General features: G+C 45.4%; 2 protein-coding genes across 3 annotated transcripts in view; both read left to right on the forward strand.

Annotated features, from left to right (window-relative positions):
- Positions 1 to 10,026, forward strand: part of LOC125740153 (tripartite motif-containing protein 16-like) — a 42,192-nt gene extending 32,166 nt beyond the window's left edge. Inside the window, exons 1-6 of one of the 2 annotated variants that reach the window (XM_049011000.1) lie at positions 2,457 to 3,113; positions 3,922 to 4,017; positions 4,623 to 4,856; positions 5,033 to 5,192; positions 5,569 to 5,628; positions 9,162 to 10,026. In XM_049011000.1, coding sequence (XP_048866957.1) covers positions 2,523 to 3,113; positions 3,922 to 4,017; positions 4,623 to 4,856; positions 5,033 to 5,192; positions 5,569 to 5,628; positions 9,162 to 9,697 — 1,677 coding nt within the window. In that variant the 5' untranslated portion in view covers positions 2,457 to 2,522 and the 3' untranslated portion in view covers positions 9,698 to 10,026. Of the gene's footprint in view, positions 1 to 2,456; positions 3,114 to 3,921; positions 4,018 to 4,622; positions 4,857 to 5,032; positions 5,193 to 5,568; positions 5,629 to 9,161 lie in introns of those variants that run through there. The other variant, XM_049011001.1, reaches the window with a different exon arrangement.
- The window catches only part of LOC125740155 (tripartite motif-containing protein 16-like), a 148,172-nt gene that overhangs the window by 19,223 nt on the left and 106,824 nt on the right, over positions 1 to 22,125 (forward strand). The gene's annotated exons all lie outside the window — the stretch shown is intronic.

Below are 22,125 nucleotides of genomic sequence, written 5' to 3' on the forward strand. Positions count from 1 at the left end.
ACACTAATTAATATCAACAAAATCAGTAGTAGGATTATAGCCAATTTGCGGGAAAACAATGTCAGTAACAGTGGTATTCATTAAGTAAGGAATAATTGACGACGGGCCGTTGCATTATTAGAAAATAATGCACACCCGAGGTGGTAATGCGGCCACGACGCGAAGCAGAGTGGCCGTTACACCTCGGGTGTGCATTATATTCTAATAATTCAACGGTCCGGAGTCAATTATTCCGCTTATACTACGGTTGCCACACCTCAAGACATCGATCAGATGATATATTTCAAGGGATTAGTCCGGTTTTTCTACTTAAATCGCTATTGTGAGTAGGATTATTTCTTCCGCATCTCATCCAACGACTCTTTTGCTAGTTCCAAAACGTCATTATAAAGCTGGCAATGGAGGCTTGAGCCGTTGATAGCAGACTAATGCAGTTAATAATGAAGTTATTAGAAAGAGAGCGAGAGAGACAGAGACACACAGAGAGAGAGAGCTTGCATGAATTAGGCTACCTCTGTGTGTCCCTCAACAGTGGTCCGAAGCACCGTCTCTAAACTGTAAGTCTGCTTTAAGATGCAGCGCTGCTATTACCTCGCTAGTGAGAAATGTCATGTGTAGCCTTTAAGTTGGTACACTAGGCTAACTAATACTGCTGCAGCCCAGTTGTTGAAAGTTTCATATTCACCGTAAATATTAAAATTTACTTTCGGAAAATCGTCTGTCATGTTGTTGTTTTTGTTAGTCCTGTGTGCTGTATAGGTACTGTATGCTAATTTCCGTTATTACAGTTAACTATGCGAAGTGATATGGAACTGTAATGCGGTCAAGAGAGCTACCTGGAACTACGTTCGCCGTGCGGTTATCTGAAAATAATTGCACACCTCAGAACGTTCGTCAGCCAAACAGATTCAAGCATTCAACGGTCCCGTAGTATAAAACTAAATGTCTATTGTGTGTAAAGGGGACCGGAGTGTGTGCTCCAATTATAGGGGGATCACACTCCTCAGCCTTCCTGGTAAGGTCTATTCGGGGGTCCTGGAGAGGAGGGTCCGCTGGATTGTCGAACCTTGGATTCAGGAGGAGCAGTGTGGTTTTCGCCCTGGCCGTGGAACAGTGGACCAGCTCTATACTCTCAGCAGGGTTTTGGAGGGCTCATGGAAGTTTGCCCGACCAGTCTACATGTGTTTTGTTGACTTGGAGAAGGCATTCGACGGTGTCCCTCGGGGAGTCCTGTGGGGAGTGCTCCGGGAGTATGGGGTACCGGGCTTCCTTTTAAGGGCAGTTCGGTCCCTGTATGACCGATGCCAGAGCCCGGTCCGCATAGGCGGCAATAAGTCGGACTCATTTCTGGTGATGGTCGGACTCCGTTATGGCTGCCCTTTGTCACCGATTCTGTTCATAGTTTTTATAGACGGAATTTTGAGGCGCAGCCAGTGCGTTGAGGTTGTCCGGTCCGGTGACCTCAGGATTAGGTCTTGACTTTTTGCAGATGATGTGGTTCTATTGGCCTCATCGGACCGTGACCTTCAGCTCTCACTGGGACAGTTCGCAGCCGAGTGTGAAGCGGCTGGGATGAGAATCAGCACCACCAAATCCGAGACCATGGTTCTCAGCCGGAAAAGGGTGGAATGCTCTCTCCGGGTTGGGGATGGGGTCCTCCCCCAAGCGGAGGAGTTTAAGTGTCTCGGGGTCTTGTTCACAAGTGGGGGAACGATGGAGCGGGAGATCGACAGGCGGATCGGTGCGGCGTCAGCAGTCATGCGGGCGCTGCATCGGTCTGTCATGGTGAAGAGAGAGCTGAGCCAAAAGGCGAAGCTCTCGATTTACCAGTCGATCTACGTTCCTACCCTCACCTATGGTCATGAGCTATGGGTAGTGACCGAAAGAACAAGATCGCGGGTGCAAGCGGCCGAAATGAGTTTCCTCCGCAGGGTGGCTGGGCTATTCCTTAGAGATAGGGTGAGGAACTCAGTCATTCGGGAGGGACTCAGAGTAGAGCCGCTGATCCTCCGCATTGAGAGGAGCCAGATGAGGTGGCTCGGGCATCTGATTAGGATGCCTCCTGGACGCTTCCCTGGAGAGGTGTTCTGGGCATGTCCCATTGGGAGGAGGCCCTGGGGAAGACCCAGGACACGCTGGAGAGACTGTGTCTCTCGGCTGGCCTGGGAATGCCTTGGGATCCCCCCAGAGGAGCTGGATGAAGTGGCCGGGGAGAGGGAAGTCTGGGCCTCCCTGCTGAGACTGCTGCCCCCGCGACCCGACCCTGGATTAAGCGGAAAATGATGGATGGATGGATGGATGTGTGTAAAGTTATTACGATGTAATATCTTATTCATAAACTTGAAATCCAGTGTTTGCCCAGTCTGCTCTTCTCAGTCTGGCCTCAGTACAAAACCACACCTACTGCAAACCACACCTACTGCAAATCACACCTACTGCAAAAGCAGGAATCTCTTCCCACTCTCACACACAGACAATTGTGAGAGAAAACAAAACCGAATCCCATTAGTGTTCGTGGTAAAATGGAGGAAGTCAGTTCAGCACTGGATCCAAACCAGTTCAGCTGTCAAATATGCCTGGATCAACTGAAGGATCCAGTGACTATAGCCTGTGGACACAGTTACTGTATGAGCTGCATTAAGAGCTGCTGGGATCAGGAGGATCATCGTGGAGTTTACAGATGCCCCCAGTGCAGACAGACCTTCACACCCAGACCTGTTCTGTACAGAAACACCATACTGGCTGAAGTGGTGGAGAAACTGAAGAAGACTGGACTACAAACAACTGCTCCTGCTGACCATTATGCTGGACCTGGAGATGTGGAGTGTGATTTCTGTACTGGGAGAAAACACAAAGCTGTCAAGTCCTGCCTGGTGTGTCTGGCCTCTTACTGTGAATCTCACCTCCAGCCTCACTATGAGTCTCCAGCTTTTAAGAAGCACAAGCTGACTGATGCCACTGGATATCTGCAGGACAACCTCTGTTCCCTCCATGACAAACTCCTAGAGGTCTACTGCCGTACCGACCAGCAGTGTATCTGTTATCCCTGTACGATGGATGAACACAGAGGCCATGATACAGTCTCAGCTGCTGCTGGATGGGTGGAGAGACAGGTCAGGCCAGAAATACTCTTATATAAATTATAACATTTATTAGAAATAAAAATGGATTTTGTCTTAATGTATTTTATTTTATCTGCTCTGAAGACACCAAGATCAAGTCTGGTTTGGGAAACTGAAAAGAAAATAACTGAAAATGCAAGATGCTGTTATAAAGTATAAAAAGTTCTCATTGAATTCCTACTGAAAACTCCTTTAAACAGTGAATCATGTGGGTGAAGCTGGATACATACAGCAAGCAAACAGGCTTCAGAGGTTCACTTACTGTTTGCCTGAGCATCTGAATGGCTGAGATGTCTGAGCTAAGAGGCTGTGATGTGATTTTTGTTGCCAAATGCTATGGGTCCAGCATCTCAGAAACAGCCCCCATCCTGGGATTTTAACACACTGCAGTGTGTAGAGTTTACTGAGGATGGTGCAATAAACATAAACACCTGTGGTGGGTCTGTGGGTGAAAATACCTTGTTAATGAGAGAAGTCAGAGGAGAACAGCCAGACTTGTTACAGCTAACAGGAGGGTCACAAGTGTAAAAATAACAGCTCAGTACAATGGTGGTGAGTCAAGGGGTCTATGTCCAGTTTATCCTACCTACAGTCAATAAATCATTTACGAATATCCATCCATCCATCCATCCATCCATCTCCTAACCACTTATCCCAGTCAGGGTCATGTGTAGCGCCTGGAGCATTTCCCAGGCAGCATATGGCACAAGGCTGGGGTCCACCCTGGACAGGATGATTAAGGCATTTTATCTCAGCTAATGAAACAAACTTGTTTTGTCATCTTGTTTCCTGTCTGTAGAAACAAATGGGAGAAACACAGAAGGAATTTCAGCAGAGAATTCAGACGAGAGAGAAGGAGCTGCAGGAGCTGAGAGAGGCTGTGGGCTCATTTAGAGTGAGTATGAACCTGAGGAGAAGATAACAGCTGGCTTGTGATCATCTTGAATCTCAACTCCTCCCAAGAGTCAACAGATTTATAATGTTGTGCAGATTAATCATACTAAGCTCACTGTGGGTCATTCTGGGTCAGAGGTTTGGTGGGACAAAGGTGCCAGATAACAGTGTCACGAGACAGAACAGGAACAGGGCATCCAGACAGGGTGCAGTCAAAGAGCCAAATCACAGTATGGGAATCAAAGTCAGGGCTGCTAACAGAGATGGGAAAACGGGTTAATCTACCCAGGGGAGTGAAGAAAAAGGGGAACACTCATGATACGTTACCAATTAAACTGAGACCTAAAGGTGACACCCAACCTGCCACCAGTCTCTGCCAAATCCCTGCAGCTGACAGTGTATGAGCTTAATGAGTGATCATTTCCAATCAGTGCTGGCTGGGTTTCAGTACCTGAGGCATCCAGCATGGTGACGCTCCAAACCCCAGCCCTGTGCTGTTTTTATACCTCCTGTCAGCTCACATCTCTATTGTACAATGAGGCTCTTTGGAGTCTCAAAAGTGGCCAATTGTAATTTACCGTCCTCTGCTCCCTGTGTCACCAACAGATCTCAGCACATTCCGCAGTACAGGACAGCGAGAGGATCTTCACTGAGATGATCCGCTCCATTGAGAGAAGATGCTCTGAGGTGTCAAAGCTGATCAGAGATCAGGAGAAGGCTGCAGTGAGTCAGACTGAGAGAGACATGGAGAGACTGAAGCAGGAGATCGATGAACTGAAGAGGAGACACTCTGAGCTGGAGCAGCTTTCACACATAGAGGATCACATCCATTTCCTCCAGGTAACATAACAGCTACTTTGGCAAAAAGAAAACGAGAGTAAGGAAATAGATGCATGTTCTCATTTGTAATTTACCGTAACTAGTCTGTCTTTTGTCAGATGTTAATGGTCCTGCTCATTCCATTAAAATACATATTTGTTATGATGAATTTGTTTAATCAGACTGTGTGTCTGTAGAGGTGCCAGAGTCTTCCTATTGTCCCTGAAGCTGGATTTGGACCCAGAATCTCTGTCTATCCACGCTGCTCTTTTGAGAACGTGAGGAAGGTGGTTTCTGAACTGAAGGATCAACTGGAAAATGTTTGTGAAAAGAAAACAACAGAGATCAATCACACAGGTTAATAAATAAATACATTTTCCTCTCTGTTCATGTAAATATAGACCATGCAGAGAGAGTATGCAGTGCAGTTAGCCTCATGTTTGTGTGACCAAGTCAGTTTCTGTTTTCAATAAGACTAAATCTTTGTGAAAACTGATGAGTTAGCTCCACGTTCTACAGGCTGCAAAACCCAGATCATGTGAATAATCTGCATCATAGAATCCATAAATCTGTATTATGAGTAACTTACAATGATTTGCAGCTTCTTAAATGCTTGTTATTGTCCCTCATAATGATAAAAGCCTACTGCTGGTGTCTCCAGAGTGAGTGAAGTCCATCTCCCACAAGTAAATTCCTTTTACTCACATCCCTGTTTCTCTCTGTCTCCTTCTAGTTACCAAAGACGCCGTCCTACCAGTATTAGTGCCCAGGACCAGAGCAGAATTCTTACAATGTGAGTCTGTTCACACACACACTTCTCTCTCCCTGTATGAGGTGGAGTGTGTTTTATTGTGTTTTATTGTCTTTCGTTTTCTTCTGCTAGTGGAGCTTCTCTTTCTCTCTCCTGCTGCCTCCTTTCACATTTACATGAGCTGTTTATGTCAGTAGCCTTTGGATCCAATTGCAAGGCAAATTCATTCAGGGGCTTTTCCACACACCAGGAATGGTACATTTGGTACTTTACCTTTTCCACTGACTTCTAGCTAATGACCAAAAGGGCAGCGTGTGGCTCAGTGGGCAAAGCCTGTGTGCCTGTAATCTGACGGTTGCCAGTTCAAACCCACCCTTAGCATGTCTGTGGGTCCCTGAGCAAGGCCCTTAACTCCCAGCTCCCTGGGTGCCACTACAGGTGGTAGCCCTTCACAGACAACTTACTCTACAAAGAGCAAGGTGAGGGAGGCATAAAAGGAGAATTTTCCCACAGGGATCAATAAAAAGTATCAATTATTATTATTAAAAGTTCCTGTACCCAAAGTACCAAAGCAGCTGCAGTACTTTTTTGGTACTTGGTACTTGAGGTGGGACTTGCAAACACATTCATTGTCTCTGTCTCTGTCAAGGCTGCATGGTCTAGTTCAGGGGTCAGTAACCTGTGACTCGCGATCCACATGCGGCTCTTCTCAGAATGACAGACACATTCACATTTTCATGTCTTAACATATTGATATATGATAATAAATTATTTATGGCTTAATATTTATGGAGGCTGGTCCATTGCACGTTTCTGTAATGTCTTAACTACATCATTTACATCTTCCTCAAAGTCATCCTCTTCAACTAGATTATGCCTCTGGTGAAATTATATGCTATGAGTTTTCCTCAGTAACTGAGATTGGATGTACGCTTCAGTGCTTTTTGGGATTCCTAATTCTGTCTAATACTTTCTGTAGTAAATTGTTACCATTACTTCCCGAGTCTTCATAAAAACCGGTATATTTTCTCTGGTTTACTTATTATATCCATCTCAGTTCGGAGTGGTGAGGACATTTTGCGCTGCTCAGTCAGCAGTTACAGTAGTGAAGTGCAGAGTGAAGGGCAGACAACTGCAGAGCCAAAGGAACTTTATTCAAGAGAGGAGGGGTGACGTCCGTGTGCAGGGCGAGCGAACCGGGAGCGGGGAATCAGAGTCAGGCAGACAGAAGTCCCAAAACGGGGTTTAATGTGGGCTTAGCACATAAACACGGAGAACACTTCACAACACTTTTATTGACCAGACTTGGGCAAACTGACTTGAATGCAGACTAAATACACATGACTAAGGATGGAAATGCAGAACAGCTGAGAACAATCAGGAATTCACATGAGGTAACGAGGGGGGCGTGGCAAACAGGTGGATCAGACGAGCAGGTCATGACAGAAGGTGTGAGGGTGAAGACTATCGCTATAGAACTGAATAATGTCATAATATTAGTCACCTTTGTGCTGTTACCCAATGTGCGAGTGATTTAAAACTGAGATGCCCCCCTCCCCCCTGAAAAAGTCTTTACTTATTGTAAATACTTGAAATTTGTTTTTGTGTTAAATGCATATACACTGATATTGCATTAAAAATCGTATCTCAAACCCCCTTCCCTACCCTCTTTGTAAATCTTGGGTCAGACATTTAGGATAAAATGGCTCTTTGCTTTAAAAAGGTTGCCGAACTGCCGATCTAGAGGGTGGAAAAGTGCCACATATAGTGATTTGCCAGGCAAAGACCTGATATTCAGTAAAGCTAAGATTAATGTATTAAACACATTGTCTGACCCAGTCTGTAGGTGTCACACAACTGGAGTCAGATTAGATAGAGTAGCTGTGGGCTTTGATGCACGTTGTTCCCCCTGAAGTCAGTCAGAACAGGAATGGCTGACACTGGGGCTACTGCTCACTGCCTAGTGTGGGCTGTAGCTACATTAGTGGATCCAAACCAAGTAAGCGGGGGGGGCTTAAGGGCCCAGGCTGTCCTAGATGTCAGCCTGCACTGTAATGCTGAAAGCAGGGAGGCTGCCCTCGCTTTGTTTGGGTAGCAGGAACTTTTTGTTCCCACACAGTAACAATTAATCAAGGCCTTTTATCTACATCCTTAAGCTAAGTTCACACTACATGATTTTAGCCACAATTTTCTGCTTGACATCGCTGTCAAAACCCCCAGATCACAGCCAAAATCTGTGTTCGATTGGTGCCGGAAAGTCAGAGCTCAACCACTATTTGTGACAGTTCAGAGATGCGACCTGACGGAGGCGCTGTTGCATTGCAGACACCCACCAGATATTTGGAGTTGTAAATATCTCGACTTTGTTGACGACTCCAAATCCTGTAGGTGTGAAAGTGTCGTGGCTGATAATGAGCTACAGCCAATGAGAGCACAAGACACTGGGTGAGGAATGATGTTAAAAAGGAGAAATAAAGTTACATTTATTTAGATACTAGATTCTAGATATAGATACTAGAGTATACTCTTATTGAGAATCGTTAGTATTGTCCTAAGTCGGCACCCATAGTCTCCCCCAAACTGGCTGTGATACAGAGCATCTCCTCAGTCTGTGCTTAGCGCTGCTGGAGGGAGGTGAGTGTGCGAAGTGGTTCACAGGATGTTCATATTATGATGTAAAGACAAACTCACTTTTAACAGTAATGTTTCGTTTAGAATTATATGGTTAAGCATTTGAAATCTAACCATTTCGAGAATGTTTCTATGCCTTTCATTTTAGGTTTATTATACAGTATGTACATGAGTTATGTTTTTGTTTTCAAGATATTCTGGGTTACTCTGATATGTCATAAGTTGATGTGTTAATGCTGACAGTCTTGATAGTTTTTTGTCTTGACATTATTGATGTCATTTTTGTATGAAGATAAACTACTAGCGCCTAATGAAATTTCTCACATTTTAGTAAATTAAAATATATGCCTCATTGTGCACAGGGTTACTCTGGAATACTTTAGCGCACAATGTTGCATCTTGGACACCCGGATCAGGTAAATTCTCTCGATCGTGTCTGTGTGTTATATCTATTCAAAGGTACCATCCTGAGACTGAGTGCGAAAAGCAGCGCATTTTACTTTTGTCGGGTTTTAAGGGTTATTTTTTTGATGAAAGTTGTTTATAGTTTTATGAGCCTGTAATTAACCCTGTTATTTTAACACACGCAGCATTTCTGCGCATCTTCCCGCCTGCGTCCCGCAGGTGTCCCACATTTCTAGAGCTATTTCACATACTTGAATTACCATTTCGTTTATATATTTTCGTTTTTATGTATCGTACAGAATAATAGCTTTCGGGCTAAAGTGCAGTTTGGTCCCTATCGAGTCTCTCAGCGCGGCGTGTCTCACAGCGCAGGGGGCAGCCGGAGCGCCGCAGACTCGGGCGGCTACATGAGTATATTGGGAATAAAATGTGTGTATTGGAGCGAGTTCTGTGTTAGTGAGTGTGTGAGGTGTGACAGTGATAATGATGGAGATGCTGGGCTTCATCATGGGAATAATCGCTCTTCCTCTTGCCTACAGACTCCTGCCAGCTGACGCTGGACCCCAACACAGCACACAGATTCCTGTCTCTGTCAGAGGGGAACAGGAAGGTGACACGGGGGGCAGAGCAGCAGCCATATCCTGATCATCCAGAGAGATTTGACTGCTGGCCCCAAGTTCTGTGCAGAGAGAGTCTGACTGGTCGCTGTTACTGGGAGGCTGAGTGGAGTGGAGATGGAGCCCTGATGGGAGTGACTTATAAAGGAATCAGGAGGAAAGGAGACAGTGCTGACTGTGGGTTTGGATCCAATGACAAGTCATGGATGCTGCGCTGCTCTGCTGACAGTTACTTTGTCTGGCACAATAATAAACATACTTTCATACCCATAAAGCCGTCGGGCTCCCGCAGAGTAGGAGTGTATCTGGACTGGGCGGCTGGTACTCTGTCCTTCTACAGAGTCTCCTCTGATGGACTGACCCTCCTGTACAGCTTCACCTCCTCATTCACTGAACCCCTCTATCCAGGGTTTGGGGTTTGTGCAAACTCCCCCGTGTCGCTGTGCATGCTGGGATAGCTCACTGTCTGCTGGAGGAATCATTTTTACCTTATCAGAGTGTCACATGTCACTGCTTCTCAGTGGCAAAAAGGTAAAATCTCTGCTTTTTAACCAGTATAACCCTTTTTACTCTGTCTGAAGTGTGACGTATATTAGACAAAATCAGTGACTGGGTTCAGGAAACTGAACATACATACAAAATGACTGTTTTTCTCCGATTAAAATGTAATGAAATGTAATACTGATTTTGGGTCGGGGTTTCCCCTCCCCTGTATATGTACATTTGATATATTTCTGTATGTATACTGTATTTGCTACCGGTACACTGACAATAAAGGCTTCATATTCCATCCTATTAATGTCCTGGTTCAGCTCTGCTCAAAGCGTAAATGAGTAACATAACGTATAATATAATTAAATAAATTCACTTTACTGTAACTGAACATAACTAACACGATTACATTAAATCAGCATATATAATAACCGTGTAAAAGGAGACGGGAGACATAACAGCAAAAGCAAAAAATATTCATAAAAATAAAAAAGTTTTAAATCACATTAGTTACACATGTTAGATTAAATCACTCGATCAAAATACTACAAGCAAGAATAAAAATTTTGTAACTAAAACGATGAACTGCTACACCTGACAATCGACAAGCTAATTAGCAAATGGCGTCTCTCTCACCCCCATGAAAATACGGTAAAAGAATAATTAAAAGCCGAACTAAGTCCTTACTGTTTTGATATTGTTTGGTGAACAGACACGTAAGCTGAGTGTACTGGCTTCAGCTGTCCATCTTTATGTTTCTGAACTCCGCCCCGTCGCTCCCATCATCCATCTGTGCATCAGGACAACTATAGATTATTGACATATCATGACACTTGCTACCTAAGTAAATAATTACACAAGTAATTAAAAATAAAGCGTAACACTTTACTTTTTTTAATTTTTACTCATTAAAAACACGGTTTAACTTCAGACGGCTGAGCCGCACGCCCCCTACTGCCGTCCTGAGGTAACTGCGGGTTTCCCGTCGGTCGCAGCACGTGAGACGCTGCGGTCCCTCAGTTAACGTCCTTATGACAACACGCCCTATATGGTTAACGGGTACAGTCATTATTTAACGCACAATAAAGCATTAAGCTGTTAAAATTACTCTAAAGTAAATATGTAAAATTAAAATACAGTAAATCTTTCTCTCGGTTTCAAGTCTCTGCCTGGGTCACATTTGTGTGGAGTTTGCATGTTCTCCCCATGTCGTCGTGAGGTTTCCTCCGGGTACTCCGGTTTCTCATGCATGCTGAGGTTAATTGGAGTTGCTAAATTGCCCATAGGTGTGCACGTGTGTTAATGGTGTGTGAGTGTGCCCTGCGTTGGGCTGGCCCCCCATCCTGGGTTGTTCCCTGCCTCGTGCCCATTGCTGGCTCCGGAATCTCGCGACCCAGTAGGATAAGCGGTTTGGAAAATGGTTGGATGGATAAATCTTTCTTGAATGAGCTTATTTAATATCAACGAGAATGGACATACTTGAGTTGATTTGCTGTTCTGACTGCAGCCTATTTTTAATTAAGACTAATGTGAATAGCTTCCTGATTTACATCAGTAATACACTGTATGTGATTCCAAATTACTAAACCAAACATATATTCCCTTTTTTAGAAATCATGATTTGAGTGTCTTTTTAAGCCACACAATTTAGGAATAAGATTATTAGACACAACAGAGGTGGAAAAAATTAAGAAAGCACTCTATATTTAAAAACAAAATTTAGTGTAGCAGAAGACCACACTGAGCAGGAGGTTTACTTCCCGGTTCGAAATTTCTAAGACAGCAGTAACAAAAATAAGGTGAAGCAGGAGACACTGGGAACGACCGGAAACCAGCCAGGTAAAGGGGGAAGCAACATATTAATGCCAGAAACGACCGTTAACTTATCTGACAGTTTCTCATGAATCGTAGTATAACATCAAGTGACCTTCCAAAGGAATGGGAAACATTAAGTGCAGGTGTGAAGTGCACTGCTAGGACAGTTCACATCAGGCTCCTAGAAGCAGGACTGAAGTCCCACAAAGCAAGGAAGGAGCCCTTCATTAATGAGAATCAGAGAAGAACCAGGCCACAGTTTGCAAATATATAAATTATTCACAGGCAAACACCCATAAACTGAGAAATGAGTAAAACAAACAGTTCTGCTGTGTCCCACAATACACTCACAGCGGCATTGCAGCACTACACATATATCACTGAACACAGTGGAAAGGTGGATTCTTACTCTGACGTCCCTCCCCATCCTCTAGTGACGAGCACCACATTCTGTGCTGCTGCCTCTGCTGGCCGCGTGTTTGTTTCTCTCCCCCCTGTTTAATTTAGACGTCTTGTGAGAGTATCGAACCATGAGCCCTGAATCATCTGTTCAAGCGAAGCGTGAGCAAACTGCCGTTACACCGCTACCCTGTCTGTCACACTTCATATCATAGTGCTGCTAAGCAATGTTTTCATACCTGGAAAGCACATGTCACTTTATACCTTACAGTCTGCCATAGACATTTTTATATATGTACTGTTTTTATTCAATATATTTACCTTTGTATTATACACTTATTTCAAAACCCTGCATTCAAACAATATATATAAGACATACATACAAAACATATATCATACATACAACACATGATAAGAACCAAAACAGTGAAAAAAATACAAAATCAGATGCTATTCTCATTTTTTTTCTGAAGCATAAAATACCTTGTAAATATCAGCTCCCCTCCTTATGGCGTGTGTTCTGGGAGGAAAAGCCCCCCTCGGGTCACACGGCTGGCCACTATCCTCTGGATTTTGTGGGGCTCTATTCCCCCCTAAAAGGTGTTAAAACTTTCGGATCCCCTGATGAATCAAAAACACTGCACGGACCTTTAAGTTTGAGTACAGATCACAGTGTGTTTCTGGAACACTGCCCTCTTATGGGAAATAACAGAAAACTAATGCATTATTGAAGTACAGTGATACTGTCACGGGAAACGCCGGACGGAAGATCGCTCAGACAGCGCGAGCGATCAGGAACGAGCAGGCAGGCGGAAACCGGGGCAAACTGGGGTTTATTTGGGATCACGGGTCGACAAACACCAGGTAACATCAATGACAGACAGGGGAGACAAGCAGGACCAGGACTTAAATAGGACAGGACTGAGCAACATAATCAGACGGGGCTGGATACAATCAGGGAAGCACACGTGGGTAAGCAGGGGGAGTGGCACACATGAGGAGCCGACGAGCAGGTCATGACAGAACCCCCCCCCCCAAAGGCGCGCTTCACCGGGCGCGCCAGGGAGGAGGCGACAGACGGGACACGGGAACCGGGAGCTGGAACAAAAAAAAAACAGAACCATCAACGAAGGACCGGGAACAAGACGGAGACGCAGAACAAGGCAAGGGATAAGACGTAAGACAGGACATGACAAAGGGCAGGGAACGCCGAGAGACAGATTAGAAAGGGTGGAAAAGAGGGAACAGGCGGAACAAAAGGAGCGGGTAGTGACGGGAGGGAACGTCGGGAAACCAGGAGCGGAGCGGGGCAGAAAAAAGGGACCAGGAACAGAGGACAGTGGGACAGAGGCGGGAGGAGGAACAAACACAGGCGGGACCGGGGCAGGAAAGAAGGGAGAGAAGGAGGGGGAACTAAGGGGAGCCCGAGGGAGCCCCAGCGGGCGACGGGAGGCAGCCGGAGGGGCTGCAGGCGGCCGGAGCCAGAGGGGACCTCGGAGGGGCAGAGGAGGCAGGGCGAGGGACCAGCGGAGGGGCCAGGGAGGGAGCAGGAGGGAGCACCAGGGAAGGGGTCGAGTCCGCCGGAGTGAGGGCGTAGGAGTCACAGTGGGCATAGTCACACAGGCAGGTCGTGGAGGGGGCGCCGGCCCGGGAGCTACAGGCTGTTATGGAGGGGGCGCCGGCCCGGGAGCTGCAGGCTGTTATGGAGGGGGCGCCGGCCCGGGAGCTGCAGGCTGTTATGGAGGGGGCGCCGGCCCGGGAGCTGCAGGCTGTTGCGGAGGGGGCGCCAGCCCGGGAGCTGCAGGCTGTACGTGCTGAGGGACCGTGGGTCTGGGCGGCAGCACGAAGTCCACAGCCGTGGGCAGAGGAAGCTGCGCAAGCGTGGCGGACAGCGAAGGTGGCTGTCCTGGCTGCGCAGATTGCAGAGGCGGTGTCTGTGCGTATAGCGCAGACAGCCGTGACCACGAATGCTCAGAAGCGGGTCCCACAGGCAGGGGTGGTGGCTCCGGTGCGGGGTCCGTAGCCCTCCGGAACTGGAGTAGCTGCTGTAGGTCCCCGGTGAGGCTCTCAAGCGCCGCCCAACCAGAGGCTGGAGTGAAGGTGTCGAAGCCTCTGTTTAGTCGAGCGATGAGCTACTGGGCCTCAGGTCCCTCTGGTGCCGCCGGGTCGTCCATCACCCTCATATAGAGCCCTTGGAGAGTGAAGAATTTGTTTGCCAGAGTTGTCACTTCCTCTGGCAAGGGCAAGGGGAGCGCCTCTAGAGGGAAAGTCGCTGGAGGCGGGACTGGCAAGTCCCGGGAACGGGAGACGGGCGCGGTCCTCTTCGGGACCCGGGGCACTCGAGGGATCGAGTCCCTAACAGCCCTGATACCTCCCCAATTCGCCAGACGTTCGGGCCGGTAATCATACCGGTTCAGGGGCGGTAGTTGATCCGGAGTGATCGGCTCCAGCTCCGGGAGCGAGAAGGGAGTGCCCTCCTCGTCGTCGCTGGAAGCCCCGAGCCTCGCCAGGAAGTAAGCTCCCATATGGAGCGGTTCAGGGTCAGAGCCCCAGACGAGCTCCTCTCTCTCGTCCTCCGCGAGAGACCAAGAGTTGGCGAGGGAGCATGTGCCCAGGCTGATGGGCTCAGGCAGGGGCTTTCCTCTCCTCTTCTTCCTCTTTGTCTTTTTAGGGTCTGTCATTCTGTCACGGGAAACGCCGGACGGAAGATCGCTCAGACAGCGCGAGCGATCAGGAACAAGCAGGCAGGCGGAAAACGGGGAAAACTGGGGTTTATTTGGGATCACGAGTCGACAAACACTAGGTAACATCAATGACAGACAGGGGAGACAAGCAAAACCAGGACTTAAATAGGACAGGACTGAGCAACATAATCAGACGGGGCTGGATACAATCAGGGAAGCACACGTGAGTAAGCAGGGTGGCGTGGCACACATGAGGAGCCGACGAGCAGGTCATGACAGATACGATCCTTTGATGATTTGAAGTTATTAGTTGGTTACTGTTTCTCTTATTTATCAGTGTGTATTTGTTACGTCACGTTCTGTCTAGCAATTGTTTATGTGGCAGTAAAATTCTCATAGACTCCGGAACCCCTGCGACCCAGAAGGATAAGCGGTTTGGAAAATGGATGGATGGATGGTACTGTAATTGCGTAACATCCTTCCCCACCCCTTCCCGAAGGCTGCAAACCATGAGGTTTTTACAGTTCAGGAGCAGACAAGCTTCTTGGTTCTCATCTTAAGGGCTTTATTAGCCTTCTGGGACTTTTGCGAAGGATAATTCAAGTGGCACAAAACATTAAAAGCCCGAAGTCAGGAATACTTCCCCTGTATGGGATATTAGTCCATTGTAGGGAACATGCACACACTGTGGGGTCTATCTATTACTTTCTATGGGTGTAACCCTAATCCCAACTATAACAATATAACCCCTACCCAGTCCTAATTATAGCCACAAGTAATCAAAATAAATACAAGACTTTTGGCATTTTTAGCATTTTGATTGCCTTTACAGGTTTTTAATAACTGAGTTTTCCTCTATGGGGACCAAAAATGTCCTGACAATCTCAAAATAACAACTGTTTATCACATTTTTTGGATATTGTTCTCTACAATCTAATAGGTATATGATCACACAGACAAACACACACATAAATGCACACACACACACATATTTATGTAAATAATAAACTGTATCGTTCAGAATCATGTACTGATGATAGGCTGTTTGACCAATTTGCACACATGGGTAAACACAGTTGGTTGAGGGTGTTCATCAGAACGTTTTGCAAATAGTGGAAGACTTTTGTGGAACAGCAGTGCTCCCGTGCTTGGGCCTTTTCACCTCTTGCATGAGCATTTCCTTGGGCAAAAACTGATCTGGTTTGCTGGACAAACGCGCCAGTGTAATAGCAATCCACAGTAGATCATGCACCCCTGCCTTTTAAAGGTGAAGTGACAAGCCATTCCGATTGGTTTAATGCATGTTACGCCCCAGACACACCTCTGAATAATTCAGAGAATTAGGACAACTTTTTGTGCCTTGTGCTGGGGAAAAGTCTGTTTATTTCTGCTGTCAAAAGAGCAAAATGGATGTGGACATGCCTATAAATGTTAGACACACCTTGCACTTTACACTTAGCATTAGATTGCTAAAATAGAGCAGATTGGTAGTAAGCCTATAATACTAATGAGGCGTAGTGTGATGCCCAGAAGTTATAGTAATCTATATAAATTCAGCATGTCTTTATGCTTAATAAATTTGGTTGCCACGTGTGATTGTTTTGGTAAATCATGGAAGCCTTAAGCACTGATGTCACAGTGAAGAAAGGGACAGATCAAATAACATCTTTTAAAAGAGGAGATATCGTGATTAAACAAGGTAAATAGATTCTGGTTAGTTTACGATGATATCACTGGTCCCAACAAGCCCAATGTGCGCACACACACACACTGGCACTGTCAATCAATGTAGAATAAGCCCAGATTTCAGCCTAAACATTTCCTGACACTTATTCAATGGAAATTGTAAGGTAGCAGGCAGACAGCTTTATGGCTTCAATGATGAATGTATATAGCAGCTACAAGTACAAAAGGTAAGAAAAAGTTTTCCATACTAATGGTAATTTAACAAACATAAATAGACAACATTTAAGATGGGTTTGCCTTTTCTGGCTGTCCATCATGCAGAATAGTGACTCTGCATTTTATCTTCAGTGCTGCTGTGTCATGCCATCAAAACCTTGCACAGTGTACAAACCACCTTTTTGTTTTGTAATGATTTGAACCGCTTCTATATTTACGGAGTGAAGGAAAACATCCGTTATAATGAACTGAAGCATTTTAGAAATCGAAAAAGGTAATTTTATCAATTTTTAAAAATGATAACACATTTTCAGCGTCAATATCATCGACTACATCAACGAATCACGGCAGCCCTACTTTTAGCTTTATGATATAATTGCTGTGAATCGTCATTGGCGTTTTCTTGCTTGTTTTCCTAAGTTTTAGAGCAAGTGGGGCCCTCAAAGCTCGATAAGATCCTAGACTTTGCAATGGCTGCAAGTGTCATTCCTCCAGTTGGCTTCTCCACAACCATTAATTGATTTCTTGCATGAGCGGATTTCAGGGAGAGTATGGATTTTGCATTAAGTAACACGCAAAGTTTTGGTAGAGAATAATGTGGGAAACGTTTATCTGTGTTCCATGTACTCATTTAATATGTACGAACATACAAGCTACTTTTCTTCATTTGAGGGAAAAGTTAACTTTTTTCAGTTATAAGCCTTTTTACATTTATAGGTAATATAAAATTATTTTTTTCTGTCAGATTTTTTGACCAACTAAAACAAAAATTCACCAGGCCTAAAAATAACCATATGCCATAATTACCATCATCAGCCAGCTACTGTTTCTTGAATTCTGTTCATAACAGTTTGATTTACAATAAAGTCATTTCCTGGAGCAACAATATTATTTTCAGTCTCTAACTGTAGAGTGTCTTCATGAATTTCCTGTAAAAATGTCCTGAGTTGCACCAGCTCCAGCCCCATTAAGAACCCCCTGCTGAAGAGGTGTTTGTCCTCCCTGTGTAGATAGTCCACGGCTGTTCCACTGATTTTGGAATTCCGCAGTTGCCCTCTACACTCTTGGCATGTAGATGTAGTGCAAACAAAACGTATGGAGTTCACCTGTAGGATCCAGTATGCCCTCGTTTTCCATGAAGGTGAAGAGGTTACTGAAGTGGAAGGAGCCAACTCCATTTAGCTCTGCCCACAGCCGTTCTATCCTCTGATTGTGGACACCGCGTCCAGTAATGACACTGCATCTATTCATCCATCTCTGCAGCAAATACCGTTTCCATCTATATGCCCGTGGGAAGAAAACTGACAGGAATTATTATTGCATTTAGCTCTGTGATAGACTGGCAAGTAGTCCGTGGTGTACCCTGAAATTTGGGTCTCCATAAAATGAATACTGAAAATTTTAGTGATTTCTGACCTGTCCATAAGCGCCACCATTAATCACAACTACATTTTCTCTTCTGCTTTGGCTCTCATGATAGAAAGGGCATGGGGATGTTTGTCCATTTTTGAGGTATTTATACTGTAAGAGGATATTTATTTTCATTAAGATTAATTACCTTATAATTTCATGTTTATTTTAGTATAGATCCTTTTATATTTATATTACCTAAAGATAAGGGAACTATATGACGCTTTGGGAGTGGAGCGATAGAGTTCTTGTTGTTAGGAGCCGGTACTATTTGTCTGTATTGGCGCGAAAAAATAAAGGAGAAGTCAGTCTTCCATGTTTAGCACGGTATGTTGTCTCCGCCTCGCCTCTGTACACACGGCCTGAAACACAACTAATGCTGAAGTTCCCAAAGTCAGCCTTACAATAGTTTACTGAGTTTCTCTTTTATGCTAAATGATACTTCACTGCATTTAGGAGGCAAATACTGTACATTTTACTCCACTGCATTATTCTGACAGCTTTCATTATGTTGCAGATTAATATAAAATATAGGTTCAAAAGTATTAGGACATACATCTAATAAATGCTTTGTGAGCAGCTTCAGTATTATAAACCAATGTAGAGCTTGACTCTTTAATGTCGTGGCCTAAGGACAAAACGTGTGCAGCTGTCAGACATACTTATGGTCCAGCCTATGCTACAAGTTTCGGCTTTAATTTCAGTAGGTTTGCATAAATAGATCCAATGGAGAAGGAACTGTGTGAGAGAAAGGTCTTAAGCACACAGTGAGCATTTGAGTACTGAACTTTTGTAGTAGAGCATTTCTACAATTTGGTGTAAGTACTTCTTCCAGCACTGCTGTGGATGTACATCACAATATTACCAGGTCAGGTCAGTTTGGGGAGCATGTGTTACACACGTTACGACAAAAGCATTTGGCTGGGGTGTAACAGGTCGGCTTTTATTCTGTAATCACAGAAAATAATAATCAAACATAAAGGCTGCGCCGTGCTGACTGCTGAACGTAGCTCGCGCTCGATCTGAGCTGCTTCTACCATACAAACGATCTAAAAGTATAATCGAAACCAACAAAAATAGTCATTAAACTTACAAATATTACCAAGAACACGTTCGATTTAATGCTTGTGCACTTAACTCACCTGTAATCACAGAAAATAATAATCAAACATAAAGGCTGCGCCGTGCTGACTGCTGAACGTAGCTCGCGCTCGATCTGAGCTGCTTCTACGGTTCGCAGTCAGTCTCTCTGTCTCCCAGGCGCCATTACTGCCCCCTCTGGCGCAAAAAGGGTATAGCACCAGAGGTTACTGTTCATGCAAGCCAGTGTGAGGGTGTGCCACACAGCAAAAACAATGAAAACACAAAATACAACAAAATAATTAACTGAACCGTTGTTGAAGGGCTGCCTTTCTATAAACAAATACTCCTGGGTGCCGCACCCTCCCCTGCTTATCAAAAGAAGAAAAAAAAATGTTTTTTTTTTTCTTTTTCTTTTTGAATATCGACCACGCTGTATTATCCAAACAGTGTCCCTTGAACGTATATGGTGAGTATATGAACATAAATATACACATACACGCATCCCCTTTCTGGTACCACTGGTAAGGAGCAACTTGCAATTACCTTTTTCACATACCACGCAATACCAAAGGTACTGTAGGAAGAAGCACATGTTGTTTCTCCCGATGAATACACAAGTTCACCTTACAGTGTTCACTGCTTATATCCTAGTGACCAGACACATACACGGCCTACTCTGTCACTTTGTCTGTTACTATATTACCACATAATCTCAATGGAGACACTGCTGACATAAGTAATACAGTCCCCTTAGTCTCTATGCATTGCACTTCAGTGTTCTCGGAATCATTAGTATTTCTCATCACAGTCTTATAGAGTTCATATCAGTAGTTCAGTCTTCCATACGCTGCTCGCATGGTGTTTGATGTCCACGGTCTCCAGAGGTTCTGTGAGCATGGGGGTGAGACACTCACCTCGATGCAGTCCAAGCCCACTGGTCTCCTGGTAGGGTGTCCGAGCTGATCATAGGAGAGGACCTGGGGCCGCCGCCGCTCCCTCTGTGGGTGGATGTGGGATGAAGGTGCTGACCACGGCATGACATTAGAGTCTCTGCCTCTCTGCTGGGGCGCATTCTCGTCTGAAGGATGATCACTGGGCTGCTCCAGATCTGCTCCGTCCTCTGCTGTTGGCGGGCGATCCTCTTCTGCCTCCGAGGCCTGGTCGTCAAGGTGATGAGTGTCCTCTGCTCGGGGTTGCTCCAGCTGCTGCTCCGGCTCAGATATGTGCCTCTGAGTTCTGCTGTCCTTATGAATTTGTCGACGAGGAGACCTCCAGACAAGAGCACCTTCCTCATCACTGTCCGTGTCTACAGTCTCTTGTAATGTCTCTCTTTGTCTCCATACTTTTGTTTGTGTCTTTTTCTTCTGTTGGTTTTGCTGTTTGATGTCCCGTCTTTCCACCGGTAAGCTGTCACATGGAAGGAGCAGGTTTCGGTGTACTGTACGGCTTTTACCCCCTTGTTCCGACTTTATTTCATAAACAGGCATGTCCGGGCTCTTTTGGGCAACTATTATGTACACCATATCTTCCCAATATGAACGCAGCTTACCAGGCCCCCCTCTCTCTTTGAGGTTGCGAAGGAGGACTCGGTTCCCTGGGTACAGCTGAACACCATGTGTTTTTTGGTCGTAGTAGTGTTTCCCCCTCGCAGCTTCTTTCTGTGCTGTTTTTGACGCAATCTGGTAGGCCGCTTTCATTTGTGATTGCCATTTTTCCACATACTCCTCATAGCTGACTTGTTGTTCTAGGTTGGACAAGTTGAACAGGATGTCCACTGGGAGTCTGGGAGTGCAGCCGAAAAGCAGATAATATGGGGAGAACCCAGTGGCTTCACTCTTAGTGCAATTATAGGCGTGCACTACCTTTGCCAGCGATTCCTTCCAGTCCGCTTTTTCACTGTCTGTGAGGGTTCTCAGCATGGAGAGCAGGGTCCGATTAAAACGTTCCACCTGCCCGTTCCCCTGTGGATGATACGGCGTTGTGTGGGAGCCACGAAGACCACAGACTTTCTGGAGCTGGGCAAACAGTTGGTTTTCAAACTCTCGGCCCATGTCGTGGTGAATTCTCGCAGGAAAGCCATACTTCAAAGAGAAATGGTTAAAGATTTTGTCCACCACTGTCTTACCCGACTTGTTCTTTGTTGCATATGCTTCATTGAAGCGCGTGAAATGGTCCATTACCACCAGGATGTATTCGTACCCGTGTTTGCATGTCTCTAAATGCAAAAAATCGATTTTTTTACAGGGTACATTGTGGTAATAGAGGTTAGTGGAGCTCTGTGAGTTCTATGGGGTTGTTTTCTTTTTATGCACTCACAGGCATGCATCACAAAATGCTCTACATCTTTTTGCATTCTTGGCCAGTAAAATCTTTCCCTTATCAGTCCCAAAGTTCTTTCCGCCCCCAGGTGTCCCATCTCCTTGTGCAGTTCTCTAAAGACAAGACTATGGTGTACTTTTGGAAGTAGGAGCTGGCCTCTACCCTTAACTCGCCTGTAGAGGACGCCATCCTCATTCACATATAGTTTGTTCCACTGTCTCAGGAGAAGTCTAACATCAGGTGACTCTTTCTTAAGGGCTTAGCCTTTGGGCAGGTATTCACTGTTTTTGTAGTGCAGGACAGGCCCGATAACAGAGTCCTGTTCTTGACTGGCCCTGATTTCAGCTGTTGAGAGGGTCTTGCCTGGTGGTGCCGCCGCATCTTGGACTAACCCGATGGCGTTTTCACTGATGATGTAGTTCTCTGGACCCATGCTCCTTTTCTGCAAGTAAACACTATCGGTGGCTGCTTTGATGTCATCCTGTTCCACTTCAGCTGTACATTGTGCCATGTACTGATTTATATCCAGAGGTAACCTGGACAGGCCATCTGCATCCGCGTTTCTTTTTCCAGGCCTATATCGGATTGTAAAGTTGAAATCGGCCAATTCCCCTACCCAGCGGTGACCAGTTGCATTCAGTTTTGCCGTAGTGAGAATGTATGTTAAGGGGTTATTGTCTGTATACACAACAAAATGTGGGACGTAGAAGAGGTAGTCGCGAAAACGCTCACATATTGCCCACTTTAAGGCTAAGAATTCTAACTTCCCAGAATGCATATGA

Source organism: Brienomyrus brachyistius, chromosome 4 (assembly GCF_023856365.1).
Source record: "Brienomyrus brachyistius isolate T26 chromosome 4, BBRACH_0.4, whole genome shotgun sequence".
Lineage (NCBI taxonomy): Eukaryota > Metazoa > Chordata > Actinopteri > Osteoglossiformes > Mormyridae > Brienomyrus > Brienomyrus brachyistius.